Source organism: Echinococcus granulosus (assembly GCF_000524195.1).
Source record: "Echinococcus granulosus chromosome Unknown EG_S00001, whole genome shotgun sequence".
Taxonomy (NCBI): Eukaryota; Metazoa; Platyhelminthes; class Cestoda; order Cyclophyllidea; family Taeniidae; genus Echinococcus; species Echinococcus granulosus.
Window position 1 is genome coordinate 2,666,097 of NW_020170381.1, and position 16,134 is coordinate 2,682,230.

Genomic DNA, 16,134 nt, shown 5'->3' on the forward strand with positions numbered 1-16,134 from the left:
CTTCCCACCTCATGCGAGAATATAACCAATGCATGTTGCTAAGCTGAAGTTAGGTTAAGATTCTTGCTTCCGCAAAATTACACAACCTCTCATCACACTTTTCTTTAGGTTTTCTTCTTCATTCAATGTACTCCTCATTCATAAAAGGTATATTAGTAATTAATAGAATAATTTGATATGCCTCGCACGACTAGTATTTCTGGTATTCTGCATACGATTATTACGATGAATGCATTTGATCAGAATACATTGCAGCCAAAACCTTCAGCAGAATCGTGAAATCAAAGTCTCGTTAATAAAAAAGTTTCTTACCGCATAACGATAGCAAGTGATACCTCATTAAAAAAGTCAAATTGAAGAACTGCAAGAAAACCCCTTTGCAGCATTTGAAGCAAAAAGTGAAGATAATTAACACCGGTCTTTGTTAAAGCAACCGCCCATGCTAAAGTGTACTACACCAATGTTATAAAAACCGTTTCGGTAGGTGAGGATCTAGCCTCGTAGAACTTAAACGGTCTTCATCCTTCGGCGGCTAGGCTTAATGACCTAAAGACCACGCGTTCTTAGGTTCGGTGCCGAATCTAGCACAGCATGCCCTACATGGAGAAATTGAATGTCGTATCAAGAAAAAGTATCCACTATCGTGATGACAAACCACTTGTGGAGACTTTCAAGACTCCAAGTTGCTTTTTTAGTATCACTGTTTTTCTGCACTGCTTACCGCACCCACACCTGGTGGAATGTCTCCACCGCAAAGCATTAAAATGGGAATGGGCGCCAGTCACTAAGCCTCGGTGAATAATACAAAACCACAGCCTCCAAGTATTTTTTTCATCCCTTCATCCTGTGAATGTGTATTTACAAAAGGGCCTCTGTACAAATGTGAGGAGGAAAACTTTCGCAAACAATGGTTTCATTTTTAAAAAGGCCACACTTTTTCTGCGTTCATTATAAAATTAGCATGTCTCTATAATCTACTTTATACTTAAGAAGGATAGATCCTCAAATCTTGGCCACAAATTGAAGGTTTCATTCCACAGAAGTGGCTATTTTGTGGGTAAACCTCGGGCAAGCTGATCAAATTGGTTACAAAATTTCTACCGGATCGGTAATGTACTGCAAGGGTAAAATGATCGAGAACAGTAAGCCCTGATTAATAATGCTCGAATGCTTAAAAAAGGTGGCGAGCATTTCTTCTAAATATGAAGGACATTTGTCTTAGAGAACGCAAAAACATGAAAGAAACAAATAACCTTATGATAAGTTTTCACAACCCATGTAATCGCTTGTGCTGTCTAACTTTTATATGCTCTTAGTCAATTGGTGTGAGAAATGATAATTACGACCTGACCCTGAGGAAGTTCAATAAAACAAATCATAATCATGGTCTGGAGAAACCGTTTTAAACTCCAACCGATCATAATTTGGATATATCAAAAAAGCAGTGAGATGAGTGTTGTTGCAGTGACAAAGGGCGTTACCTGCTTGAGCTCGGAGTCGCGACTGATAAGATCGGCGTCGATGCGATTGGCCTTTTCGTGGGCCGCGGTGGCATCGTGCTGAGCAGCAAGATAGCGCTGCTCCAAGGTCGAGATGCGAGATTCCTGATCTTCGCGTTGCGCCTCCGACTCGCGCAAGTCCCGCTGCAGTCGCGCCACCTTCGCATGGGGAAGGAAGGACAAAAAAACATGGCTAAGTGTTGCCAATGTTGCCTCTCACACATGGTCATTGGTGGACCACAAAGTTGACCCAAGCAACAACGAGAGTAACATTCGTCAAAAAATTTTGTAACCAAAAAGTTGCTGATAACCTGTATTGATGGGACCATGTTATTGCTAAACACAATGCAGGCGGTAGAGATGCTGAGGAGCATTAAGTATCTGATGACTACAAAATATGAAGTACGATTCAACAACAATATTTGACAAGCACAACTCAGACAGGCGACAGTACTTTTGACTCTTCTCACAAAGAAGACTTGATTGACAGCCTCAGAAATTTAAAAAAAAAGCTACAGTTGCGTTACTGTTAATAATTATCAACGAGTGCCAAATCGGAATTTAGCATGGTTGGAGAATACTATGACAGGAGGAAATAAACGGCTTAGAGACACACTTGATCCTGTGCACGTCCAAGCTCCTTCTGAAGTGTTGTGATGGTGGATTCCAGGTCACGTGCCCGCTCCGTCACTTCAACGAGTTTGCGCTCGGTCGCAGCAGCGCTGGCAGCGGCCGCAGCGGCGACGGCAGCGTAGTTGGTGCCTTCGCCATTTCCTCCCTCCTTCCCACCGCCTCCCACTTCCGCACCATTCACGGGCGGACCACCGGGAGGCTGTGACTCCACTGAGTCGACAGCGTCCTTCTTGCACTCAGGGTCGGTCGCTACACCATTGCCTGCAATAAGGATGACAAATATGTGCTTATTCCATCAAACTACTGTAATGGAAATGCTCTTAAGTCAAATCTGTAGGTTAAGAAACCCGATTATATTAATCGAGCCACTTTCGCCTTGTTTTGCATTATCCTGTCATGAATTCCTCAAAACCGTTGCGCCCTTTGTAATGAAATAGGCGTGACGTATTGAGAACTCAGTGACAATGTCGCAAAGAAGAGCTCAGAAAATTTCAGAGGCAATTCATTTAAATCACGTGCATCCGAGAAGACGCTTTTATACTTTCCTTGGTAATAATCAGCCTACGATTTTTAATTATTTTCTTTGAAATTGTTAAGTGTAAGCTGTGCAACTTGACATGTGTACAATTTCAATTAAGCATTCGCTCATTTTTTATTTCATCGGTACATAAGTTAATTTGGCACAAGATAAATCCACAGTTTTGGTTTTAAGCTATGTATTTATCAAAGCCTAGAAATTTAAAGCTCTGGACTAGCATATCCCTATAAAATCAAACAGATAGTTACTGGAGTCTATTCACTTAGCCTTGCAGAACCGGCCAACTTCCATCCTAATTTAAAAATTTTATTCGCGAGTTTAGAGAGGGATTGTTATAGCATGCAGCAGTTTCCTTTGATGGTTTACGCACCTCAACGTGGTTGAAGTGATGTAAGTGTAAGAGTTGGGGCGCCCAAATCTGGCAAAATAAAACGGGAAATTTAGGTCATTCCACATGACGGGATGGGTGAAAGATGGGAATTTAAGCATTGGAGGTGGGCCTAGGCTGACTTAAGTAGGTTGTGGCGAGTAGATAAAATCGTAGGAAGTGGATTTTTAAGCTGATTTGCAACTCGCCCGTGGTCTACCAAAACCAAGTATGGTTGTGATGCCATCCATGTCCCAATCAAGCGCGAATTAATGCTGCAAATTAGGTGCGAAATCGCGAGCGGTTTGAAGCGACCCATAACTGCTTCCATTGCCAAAAGTCCCGTTGAAAATAACAACAATTGTTACTGAGTATAAAGTAAAGTTTCTTCGGCGAACATCAAAGAGAAGGGAGCTTGAACCCCATTAAACAGTAAACGCAAAAAAATATGGGAGTTCAGCCGAAAATATCACCCTCATTTCAAAAATTGCTTCAAATATACCTCTAATATCATACACCGTATGCCGCATTCTGACCAAAACCGTTGCAAAGTTATCTTAACTAGGTTAAGTATTCACTTCTCATCTACCGTCTTTGTCGGCAGAAAGTCGAACTAGCATGATGGATTATTAAACTCCCCTTCCCTTCCACCAGATGTGCATATTGTACCAACAAGAAGTGGATGCTTTATGAATGTGTGCTAGAAGTCGTGAAGATTTATCCAAGGTCTAACCCATTAACTGTTTTCTTATTTACTAGAGCCTCTTAACTAATTTAACACTTTAATCATGGGCTCAAAGTGACATCGTACCTACGAGTAAATTTATCCACTTTACGCCGTCAAAGAAAAAACAATCCATAAAGACGGAAACAACTTGTAAAGCACTTTCCCGTTCATATCCAGGCCTTGGGCGTAGGATGTGCCTGCTCGCGAAGGTCCTCAATTACGGGGTGGCCTGTGTTAAAAAAAATGGGACTTCTCATCCCATCGCGTTTCCCTAATAGGGGGCAGCGACCAATAAGTTGAACAGACCCAGGTTTGTCTTTTAGCGTGACTAATTTGAATGCAAGGGCAGCGGTCGGTTTGTCCACGAGAAACCGTCCAGATGCGTGCGGACATCGCCATTCCAAACGAGCATAACGCATAGCTTGCGCATGTTGCAACAACAATGAGGAAATTACATCTATAAGGTTGCAAGTCCAACCCATAGTGAGTATAAAGGCGTAGAATTTTTCAGCTATGCCTGAAGGCGGGTTATGAGACTAAGGGACAGTATCAGCCGTTTGCCATGATTGAACCAGCTACTTGGATGAAGATATCAAAGTTTTTTTGTAGAAATCCAAAACCAGTGACTTGATCCATTGCTGGTAATCATTACTTTATACTCACAAAACTATTTGCAGCTCTTACAACTATACCTGAAAGGTAAGAGCAATGGAACTTTGAAGCGGTGTGCGATGTCAATTGTCACGAAAATAAACAAGAATCTAAAATCGCATCAGAAAATAGCCAAATTCAGATATAGTACACTCAAACATTCAGTTAATTCACGGGCTGGGTCCATTTAACGTATTTCATCAAGCAATTCACACTGAGTGCCAGCAATTTCAGAAAAATTACGGAAAAATGAATGATCGGGCGGGCGAGAAACAGGATCTCCACTGTTTTCATATGTCCTCGCATGTGCATGTGTGCGCTGATCCATCCTGTGGAGATGTCAACACGCATTTTAAGACTTAAACACACTACATTAGCATGCAGGAATAGCAAGCGGTTGACTTTTATTTGCAACATAAATCGTCGCCCTTTTTGCGTATGTTGTGTTGCTATTCCACATGACGCAGCCAAGCTCCCTGCCGATAAACTTTCTCTGCCCACTTCAAGTGATAGGATAACTGTTTCTGTTATCGGAGAATTTGCGTCAACCATAGCCTTAAGTTCCGAGATTAAGAATAATATGGGTTCGACAAGTATGAGAATTATTACAAGAATTAAATGGCGTAAGAATGGACTGATCACGTAGTCCCCTATCTGTAATAAGTTATAAATAGAGGCAAAGTCTAGCAAAGATCTTTCATACAAACAAGACCATTGGGCCCATCCTATTATCAAATATTCAAAGTTGATGTTGAATGAGACAAACAGACAAGGAACGGCCGGGAATGAATGCACCAAATTACACTATATTCATTACATCAGTGGTGATTGGATCCCGCGCGAACTACAGAATACTGAAATGTAGGTGTTTGGCATTTCTGAAATACATTACCACCCCATAAGTGACACAATAAAAGATAAACCTGAAGAACACGCATGGTAAGTAGGACAGGTTGCCTACCCCAAAATAGAACATCAAAAACATATTTCAACGTTCAAGGCGCAGGTACTACGTGGGTTCAAACCATTTAAAGTGGCTTCAGAGGCGCTATGAGAAATTCAAACACGGATACAGAAGTTCACCTTTATAGTTAAGGCAAATTTAGCTGCAATGCTAGGAAGCTACATTAAAATGATGAAAAAACCACATCCATCAAACACTACACTGTTATTCACATAACAGTGACTGCTAACTTTCTTGCTTTAATTACATTGAAAAGGTAACACGCTCGAGTATATAGCCAATGAAATCTGAAGTACTGCAGGCGGTGAAATCAGCTGTGCTGACAGTTAAGTGCGGCGTCTACCTAGACGGAGACGCATCATCATTGACGGCGTGGAGCACTATCATCAGGGGTAGACAATATTCTAGGTCGGTTGCAAACAGATTCAGCTGACGAAAAGTAGAGAGGAACAGGGGGTCAACATGCCGTTTTGAAGAATTTCGGTAACCTTTAATACAACCATTTGGTCGAACAAGTAGCAAGTAGAATTTGAAGTGACCTTCTAAACGATTACAAAAAGGGAAGGATTTGGCTTCAGCTCCATGGATAACTATATGACGGAGGGTAGAGTGAGGTACCAGTCCAGATGGTGCGCTGGCTTAGTGAAAATAAGGTAATGTAGTTAGTTGTAAAGATTGGCCGGTATTTGAAAAAGGATACTTGGTAAGAAAAAACCCCGTGCTGGAGGAACGTCATTACGATAAGAAAAACGTAAGGCTATCAGTTTCTGAGCTATCTGGATACAAAGCTCGGTTGGTTGCAAGGAGAAGGCTGGAAAGATCATACTTGTGCTGGCGGCGATGTTGGCCAGGGCGGCAGCCAGTTGTTCGCGGAGGGTAGCGCGGTCTGAGGCAGAAGCACGAACCTCCTCCTCCAGTTGAGCGGCGCGCTCGAGAGCAGCACGAAGGCGCTCGCGCAGACGCGTATCCATGGCTTTATGGTGCTCGAACAGCGACTTCAGTGCTTTCAACACCTCCACCTCGGAGCTCACCCCGCCCGGACTCGACATCTGCCGCTTTACCACTGTCATCCGTAGCGAACGCTCGTGTCGCGCCACCAGACACTCCAAATGTTCCAACAACAGCTAGACAATTAAGCGCATGACTGAAATAACCTCACCTCCCACGACTGCTAAGTTTGCCACTAGTAAAATTTAGTGTGTGCATCCATCATCTTTAATACTAATGCTATTAGGCGAACTTTGCTGACAAACACTCCATAAAAAAGTGTATTTTTAACTAGTATCTGATCTTTACTGGTACATAAAACAATGATGGACAATAAAACAACTGCTTTATGAAGATTCAGGAGAATTACCTAAGAAACCTCACTTTTATTTCTTGGAAGGCAATTCTAACGCTTTACTAGTGGCTCGATCAAACTGCAGCAGCAATAATAAAAAACGGCCTTATTTTCTTTACACCTATGAACAATGAAGTAAGGACGACGTCTGCCTTACTCGAGTGTTGCTTCTTTCAGCCTTCAATTCTTGAATCTCATCCTCACGTTCCAGTAACTGATCTCGGTAAAATTGAACATCTTTGGCTAGTACCGCAATATCCTAAACACAAGTTCATAGCAAACAAAAGTGTGTTTAATTTTTGAACCTTCTATCAAGTATGAAATGATTTTTGAAAATGCTTACTCAAAATAAGACACTTGTAACTTCTACCTCTACAAAGCGCATGTAACTAAACATAGATGATAAATGTATAGTAAAAAGCCACGAGCCAGTAAATAAAGGATAGCAACTTCGATTGAAAGGGTTATTAGAGGTGCCAAGTGTATGAATTAATAGGGTTGAAAATCGCAATTAATTGCAACAATTATAAAGATGGTAACATATTTTTAGGACGCGCCCTCACAAAACGCATATTTAGTGGTATTTGCCGTATCGCAGAATGTAGCACGAAGCAAATAAACATTTGCTTATCGGAAAAAGTAAACCACGGACCTCGGGAACCTTCTCACGGAGTTGGCGCGAAAGACAATCCTTTTCCCGTTCAAGTTCACTTAATCGATTCTGTGAATAATTTAACTGTTCCTGCGCTTCTTGGAAGTTCTCCATCAGTCGATCACGTTCGTCCAAAATGCTTAATAGCATATCTTCAACAGTATTTCCCTCAGCACCAACTTGCGAGTCATGATCACCTTGACTTGAATTGCCATCTTCTGCAATTGTTGGCATTATATCACACATGGTAGAAGTTGTTCACGAATTTCCAATGTATAATGATTGATAATCAGGCAGATGATAATATTTACACGAGGATCCGTAAGTGAATAATACTATCCTTTCAAATGGTCAAAGACCATGGATGGCAGCTAAATTATCCATAAGTAGGGCAAAAGTAGCCAAAATTAACAATAAAGTAGCGATATAAAAAAGCAGAAGTAGACTCGAGAAAATTCATAAGAACGGGAAACAGGACATCATCTACTAGTCTTACACTTGACAAATTAAAACAAATATTGATTAATTGCAAAAATTATTTGCCTTAGCTTTTTAAAGCGTGTAAAAGGACTCATTGCATGCTTGTGTGCCAAAAGCTTTTGGTACAGGCATACGACACCGATACAATATTTTAGTTCATGATCAAAGATAATCTCATCAAAAATCGCTCATTTACTTCCAAATTATCATCTGTGAAAAATTTGGCTGCTAAATGCAGGCTAAGGAGCCGAAAGAAGCATGTTTTAGTGCACATTTAATTTAGTGTAGCTTCTGTTTCTGGTCGGATGTAATTAAATGATCGCAAAAACGGCTTTAACAGAATGCACGATGAAGTTTCTTGAAGATTTTCTGCACTGTCAGCAGCGCATCTTGTGCCAAACATGTATTACCAATATTATAGCGTCCCGAGACTCCCTGAAGACGAAAGAAGATACAATACTCGGGCAGAATATGCATTTAGCGCAGAGAAGGTGCCTGGGCTATTGGCTTGGCCTAAAAGGCCAGCCCACACAGTGAGGTACAAGGGGGCTAATTCAAAGTAAAAAAGTAGCGCCTCACCAATACCGATGGATAAACCACTTTATTTTTACAATATGTTGCAAAATGGCACCTATTTGCTTTGACTGTGTAATTTGAGTTTCCAAATTTTATGATTTAGTCTCCTATTTGTAAAAATCATAAATGATTTTAGTGTGCTTGCGATCTTGAAGCAAATTACAGTCGTTTTTAGCTTTTAACAAAGCTCTGTTAAATGGTGGCAGTCCCCTACGGTACTCCTGCGTGTTTTCCATTGTACTCTTAAAACCCGTTGTCAGCTTGTCCATAGAAAATATTTTCTGTTGATTATACTGATCTATTGGCTTTTATAAAGTAATCGGTTAAACCCTCCTTTTAAACGAGTAATAAACTGGTGAGTAAATGGAAGTGTAATATTTTAAAAAGAAACGGCATTTTAATTCAGTTGAATAAGTTTGTCAGAACGTAGGATGAATTCCGTCCTCACTTGCAGTCGCCGCTCTCATCACGGAGGACCTGGTCCGTTTTGGGATCCTTCTCTCCTTGCTCCATATCCGGGTTCCCGTCATGAGTGTGTTGCTTTTGATCATCATCACCCGCGTGTTTTGGGGTTTTACGGAATGCTGTTTTGTCTATCATAAATAAAGCAAGTAAATAAGTGCAGTCAAGTGTAACAAGCATGCGAATCTCTTATGGGCTATTAAATCGTTGATGGGCGAATTTTAAGTGCTGTGAAATAGAATGAGGACCTGAAAATGCATGCCATTTCTCAATAGTAACTCCATTTATCGCTTCCAGCACTCTTCAATTTACAAGTCTATAGTAGCAAATACAAGAGTGACCTCGTATAGGGTTTTAATGCAACCAGCATTTTAGCAATTATGAATCGGAAAGGCAACGCTTGACCCAGTTCATTACCCGTCCCTCCCTGGACCACTAACTGCATTTCTTGCTTCGCTTGTTGAAGTACTTCTAGCAACTTATTAATCATGTTTTATAGGAGATTAAATTATTATTTAGATATCGTTTCACAGTTAAGCACTTGCGATTGTGGGTGCTGGCCGGAGACATTGAAAGCGTATAATTTTACGAGTGAATGGAGATATGTAGTATGTATGGAAGATCTACTTACTGCCATGCTTTTTTGGTTTGTCGGTGGAAGAACTTTTGCTTGGCGTACTAAACAATTTCTTGAAGAAGCCTTCCTTCTTTGCATCCTATTTAAAGGTAGCATTCTTTACTCAAGGCAAAGTAGCGATTCCTAATGTGCATAATTTAATGTGAAGACAAGTTGTGCTGGTCATCTGGGTGTGGGCTTTTGAGCATCTCGCTTTTGTTAGCATCAAAATTACTTCCTTTGCATCAAACTATGACTTGGATAACTTTGCACCATAATTTGTGTCCTGTTGCTAAGGTGTCAAAACCACGCAATTCCAAGCATTGGTAGGTCATTTGACTTTGAGGGTTAAAATCCAAATGAAATACATTCAGAAATGGACTCACCTCGTCCTTCTTTTCATCAGACGACATTTAGAAATCTGAAGAAATCAAGACACGGCTTTCAATTGTCACTTTACTCAAAGAAGCAGGTAGAGTTATTAAAAACGCTTAGTTCAATGGCGCAGAATCGAGATGTAGAGGTGCCAGGGAAAGAGAGAGCACAAAGTATTTCAACATATCAAGGTGGCATTCCAAAAATGCTTTATAAAAATGATGTTGAAAAGCTGTCTATTCACAGAATGAAGATGTTCTCCATTTACCTCGTGATCCAAGTGTTCTTAGTTGGGCTGCATGTAATGAGCTTATATACACAGGTGAAGTTGGCCTCGGACCCATGTGATTACCAGAGGTGCAAGTACTCAGCACATGAACCTTGCAGTTTAATCATGCAGGTGGCACGGAACCTAAATTGCCTTGCTTTTAGCTGAAACATTTGTAAACTTACTTAAAGGGCAATGTAGATGATAATTTCCCCAATCAAAATCACGCTGCAGTTTTGTAAAATGCAAATTCTTTCTCAATGCAATTTTTATTCGATACGGATTCCTACTTTTACTTTCATTCATAAAAGTGATGAGAATTCCTATTTCGCCGTAGCAGTTATCCAAATCAAAGAGTCATACGCCTCCATTAGTATGACGATCGGATTGTGCTTGTTTGGTGTACTACCCTGTGGGGTCAGATTCCACTTTAGGAGGCGGCCTTGGATGATTTGAGGCTTTTTAAGACGCCATAACTTCCTATTAAAAAAGAAATGTTGTTTTTTTCTTCTTTCTGTACTATGTTTCCATTCGATCCTCCTCAGACTGATACACTTGAAGTTGAAGGGCTTGATTTCATCGGCGTGATTAAGAACCACTCACATAGCCACCACCTACGTCTGTGGCCATACTCAAATGACGTTTTCGTCGTCCACATGTCTACAGAGTAGGGCAGGAGTCTACATACAGCTCAGGGCTAGAGGTAGAACAAAAAACGCAATGGCACCAAGCAGATACTAATCCAGCGATAACCTCCAATGATGGGGAACAGAAAGATCAAAAATTACTCAAAGCATCTTTTAACATGTCAATCTGGTTTTACATGAAGGACTGGGGAAATATTGTTTGGTTTATCTATTGCTATGGCCTTGAATTCTCCTGTGATTTGACAGATTAGTAAACAACCCGTAAGGAACTAGCAATAACATCTGTAGTACGTCAAATGTTTGTTTGACTCTCGAGTTTGGTAATGAGTCACATTTGGGCTCCACCATTCTACCTTCGCCGGGTAAGCTAACCACCGAGCCATGCCAGTAACTCCAAGTCCCACTGATGTCGAATACATGTATATCCGGCCCAATTCTTGTCTCCTGTCCTCTTCAGAGAAGTTTCGGCTCATTCTATTAGTGCCAACGGAAAGCGAATACGAAATTAAAGTGCAGTATCTGGATTTCTACCGCTGGGTGATAAACCTTAGCGGGGTGAAAGGTGTGCATATGTCGCGGATAGAAGAATTGGTGACGACCTCTAACAGGGGGGCTGAAAATGACGTCTTCCTTCGGCAGCTACCTCAGTCCAGACCGTTCTACAGGAAAGCTATCAACAACTAAGGCGACATTGGCTGTGAATCATCTAAAGAAGTTCGTTATGGAGCTGCCTACCGAACTTGTATGAGGATGTCAAATACGTGGACACGCGATACATCCTCCACTAGCTGGATGAAACCCGGGTATGTACGACTGGGCAGCACTGAAATGAGGGCACAGTGCCAAGAAGGATTAGGGGTGAAGCCATGCCCCCACGGAACTATGTTCAATTTCATCCGTTGTTACACGCCTCCACTTTTGGGCCAATAGTCCTACTACTAGCTACGAGCACGTGTGACGGCCAGCACACTCCCCGTCCTGAATCCAGTTCCCACACAAAACGAAACGCCGAATACAGTAGAATTGCCAAGGTGGATAACTGGTGTTGTAGTCAAGTTACCCCTTAGTTGTATGGAAATTCAATGACTGGTACAGTTAGCGCGTGGGTGTTTCCTTACAGCACTGATTACGCTGTGATGGCTAACGTGAGGGTGGCCAAAGGTAAGGCTGAGTACGACGCTCCAAAGGGGGGAGAGGCCAAGTAATACGTCGGTTGACTGCTTAAGCTTCGGTTTTGGTAAAGGGGCCACTTAGGTGCTCCGCCGTTGTATCTTTGCCAGATGCGCTGGCATCCGGGCCGTGCTGGTAGTCCCCCGGCCCTACTGTGTGGCGAACGCATATTGCCTCCGGGTGTCATGTCTTCCTTTGTCTTCAGGGAAGTCTCGAGGCATTGCATTATTAACAATACATGAAAAAACGGTATTGTTAAGTTTGTGATTGTGTCAATGGTTCGCAATCCGGATGAGTGTCACTTGGATAACCCTACAACTATAAAATGAAAGCATTTAACGCAGTACTATTGCTTGATTGTTTTGATTGAAAAGGAAGACTTGGTGGATAGAAGTGGACACAATCACAAATATCACCGACTTTCAAGACTCGGCTTATGATTGCCATATTTTTAAGAAAAACTATTGAACCGTGTAAACACGGCTGCAATTATGAACAAGACGTTCGATTTGTAAATTCTGCCTTTCTAGTACATTCCCACATCATCGCCCCTTTCCAAAGTAAATATCGGCGCACATGGTAGTTGTACCCAATGCACCAGTGAGTTGGAATGCTTCTACTTACATTTAATGGGTAAATATTTTATTCTGACATATGACAACACACAATAAACACATCATGTAGGACAACCCAGGGGCGAAGTCGCACCCTCCACTAAACCACTAATAAAGGAACTTCAATTTTAACGTTTTTAAATAACATATTTGCCCATATGAACCACAGAGGAACTAGTCTTTTTTCTTATTTTTGGACACGAATGAATTAGTCTCTTCTGCAATTTTAACAGAAAACTATATCAAGTGATTGCATCCAGTCACAAAAACTTAACAAGCGCTTATGGTTGTTACATTGGCAGTCTGTAAATAACAGAGCAATTGGAGATTATGCTCTAATTGGTGATTATAGGATCCGAGTGTTAGGTAGCCCCGTCACACCTTTAAACAGGCATTGCATCAATAAGGATGAATAAGTTCAAGTTGAATGCAGAAAAGTTCTCCACAATTAGCTCGCAAGGATCGAGTGTTTACGGAATCTGAACCATCTCTTATGGTTTATGAGTTTTCCCGAAACTCAAGTCCTTCCTGAAGACAATGACAAGCCATGCCAGTATGGAGGATGATCCATTATTAACGTGCAAAAGGGGTGGGAGGTCGTGGGCATGGCAGAACATCACAACAGAACCAGCGGAGAATGAGAAGCTCCCTCAGATAAATACCTAATCAAGTCGAATGCCGTTCTGCTACAGTACCAATTCAAGAAAGGTTCCGCTTAAATAATACATAGACTACATCTAAACAGCAGCAGAACACTGGATTCTTGCATAAAATATTCCAGCAGATGTGAACCGAAGTAGCGGTAGTATCAATGTAGGACTACCCAACCTAGGAAACTGGAATTCAAAATATCATATCAAAAAGTGGCCAGGTCACCATCTACTATTTACTCTGGTTAACAATCCGCATGGTGTGAGCTTAAAACCGCATGGCATCAAACCTAGGCTAACTCCGTCACTTCGATTCTGACTAGTTTGTGCAAGTAACACGGGAGTCACAGAGCCTAAATATGGTTCATCGGAACTCAGTTCCAGTGTTTACTACTCATAGTACACTAGTCACCGACTTATTCATTTGTAAGGAATTAAAACCCTCTAAACTGCATTTCAATGACACATTCGTTGCAACAACGAAAGCATAAACAAGAAGAAAACAAAAATAAAGTAGCTTCACGCATTCACAGTGGTGCACTACTCGCATACTTTATTAGCTCCAGAGAGCGCGGAGACAATTCGAAACTTGAATGGTATGAAAAATAACTAAATTATATCGGGATCCAAAAGTCATGTGCCCTTAATGCACAATCAGCCACAAAACTAGCACCACTTTCAGATTCTGACGTCAGGAGAGCGAAAAAACGCGCATTACTACGCATCTACAAAGCCGTCATGCACCCGAGGGATTACACCAGACTTACGATTGGCCAAAAACTCCACTAATCAGACCAATGCTGCAAACGTTCAAAATGAGCAACTAAAGAGAATCCCTCTCCGACTCACGATAAAAGGTAGCACATACGGAATTCTCATCCTGTCAGGGTAACCGTGCATTTCGCCCCTAAACTTATAAGCAATGGCACAAAGGAATAGCCATAGCCTCGAGAAACAAACGTAGGAACGCAAGAAATTGTTGTAAATGCGATGTTGTTAAAAAAACACCAATAAGTCAACAGATGGTTATTAAGCTGTAGGAAAAGGACAGGACCTAAAAAATCACCATTTATTGGAAAATATTAGACATGCATGTACATAATGGACAACCACTGGAGGGATAGGGAACTACGCCTTTTGTGCGGTGGACCTACCCTGATCGTTGCCAGCATTAAGAGGTTTCTTCTTCTTACCTCCAGACGCTTTGACTGGCTGACTGAGAAGCTCTTTAACTTCGGCGTCCGTCGTCTTGAAATCAGTTTTATATAGAGAAGAATCAAAAGGCAGGCCCGTGATCTTCATCAATCCATTAGGCATCAGTACCACGGTGAATCTGAACTGCGCAACAAACTCCTTTTCCTTTTCGACGAGAACAGGCATCGGAGTGATGACGTTGTGACTTGCGCATTCAGTGACAGCGTAACGCGCCGACTTTATGTCCTCAACAGACCTTATATTGAAAGGGTATTCCTGGAATTTTGCGGAAACCTCACTATAGAACTCTAAAAAAGTTAGTGGCAAGCAAATTTACTTCTAGACGCCTTCATTTTTAGATGGTAAAGTGTTTCATTCTTCCTGAATAAAGTCGTTCTAGCGGTATGCTCCCGCGGCTTTCCACTGCCGGTCGAAATGACGATATCAAGCAACCAAGCCTCGTACATTTTGAAGATACACTTCTCAACACCCTTTTTTTGGTCATCATCGGGGTTTAAGACTATGCTCTTCTCACCGACATAGACAAGTTTTTTGAGAAGGTGAGATTGGACGCCCTGAATTGGTCTGCAATCAAAATCTGCCACAGCTTTTGCGATCATGTCAGACACTTGGTAATTTTCATTTCCTGGTTTGACCAAGCGCCTAGCAACTTCAACAGCGACATTCGCCGCAACTATAACATCAGCTTTCCGGCCAGTGACTCTCTTTTCCTAAGAAATTAAGATGCAGAAAACAGTTACGGGACTAGCACCGATCACGAAAGTATGTCCAATAACGGAAGAAAAGCCATCAATATGTGCACCCAAATCTCTAAAAGTAAGCTCCCGAAAGTAAAATAACACACATTTTCACCAAGTCCCCATCGTTAAGCTCTTCAATGATGTTCTCCTCCCCGCTGATCGGCGAATAGTGGCAAATAAAGTTATTCACACTGATGGCAGTGGGAAATGCAACTCCCTTCTTCATTTCTTTTTCCTTCTTAAAAAGCTTATTTGTTTCTTCGACGATTCGTCTGTCGCCATACTCGCAAAGCTCGATAATTTTTGCGCCAGGAACACATTGTTCCATGAGCTCCTTTAAAACAGCTTACACACTGTCGAACGTAATAACAAGCAATTTACTGTGTACAATCTCACCAGCAAGTTTATATTTGTTGAGAACTGTTTCATCAGCGGCTGTAGGCTCTTCATCTGACTCATAATCCGACATGGCAAAAATGAAGCGGGTACGGACGCAGTACGGCAAACAATGTCACCGCGTGAAACGTTGAAACGCACACTCGAAGAGTGAACAAATCAGTTTGAATTTAGACTTAATTAGAAGTCTACAAAAAGAAAATAGGCAAAATTAATTTGACTTGACTGGCCTGAAGATACTCCATCATTTGTAACCACTTCCCTAAAAAAATTCGCAAGCATTTCAGAACATTCGCCATATTAAACAACCAGAAAAAATAGGAACAAATATTCATTGTTTTCATTAAAATGTGTCTTGAGAAAAATAAAGTGAAATACGCTTTATTTAATGATGGACTAGATGCATGTTTAAAGATAGTTTAGTCGGAACGCAAATATGCATACCATGAGGCCACGCGATAATTTTTCAATAAAAGTGATACTGAAGGAGACGATTGTTACTTCACACGATCCGAAAATTATTCATTCTCATAGGCTGCTATGCTCCGAGAT

General features: G+C 41.4%; 3 protein-coding genes across 3 annotated transcripts in view; all 3 read right to left on the bottom strand. All coding sequences in view use genetic code 11, as the record gives it.

Moving 5' to 3' along the window:
• The window catches only part of EGR_00298 (Liprin-alpha-3), a gene marked incomplete at both ends in the record, with an annotated part of 32,468 nt that extends 24,849 nt beyond the window's left edge, over nt 1-7,619 (bottom strand). Inside the window, 5 exons of the mRNA XM_024489547.1 lie at nt 1,482-1,658; nt 2,116-2,393; nt 6,206-6,503; nt 6,879-6,980; nt 7,374-7,619. Coding sequence (XP_024356225.1) covers nt 1,482-1,658; nt 2,116-2,393; nt 6,206-6,503; nt 6,879-6,980; nt 7,374-7,619 — 1,101 coding nt within the window. The remainder of the gene's footprint in view (nt 1-1,481; nt 1,659-2,115; nt 2,394-6,205; nt 6,504-6,878; nt 6,981-7,373) is intronic.
• A 130-nt stretch (nt 7,620-7,749) lies between these two features.
• On the bottom strand, nt 7,750-10,456 carry EGR_00299 (hypothetical protein; the record flags this gene model as incomplete). Its single annotated transcript, XM_024489548.1, has 3 exons — nt 7,750-7,870; nt 8,878-9,022; nt 10,336-10,456. The coding sequence occupies 3 exons, from the start codon at nt 10,454-10,456 to the stop codon at nt 7,750-7,752; spliced, it is 387 nt and encodes a 128-aa protein (XP_024356226.1).
• Nucleotides 10,457-13,154: 2,698 nt separating this feature from the next.
• On the bottom strand, nt 13,155-15,655 carry EGR_00300 (Proliferation-associated protein 2G4; the record flags this gene model as incomplete). The annotated part of the gene is made up of 6 exons (XM_024489549.1): nt 13,155-13,243; nt 14,386-14,733; nt 14,763-15,156; nt 15,187-15,256; nt 15,291-15,531; nt 15,583-15,655. The coding sequence occupies 6 exons, from the start codon at nt 15,653-15,655 to the stop codon at nt 13,155-13,157; spliced, it is 1,215 nt and encodes a 404-aa protein (XP_024356227.1).
• Nucleotides 15,656-16,134: the final 479 nt, after the last annotated feature.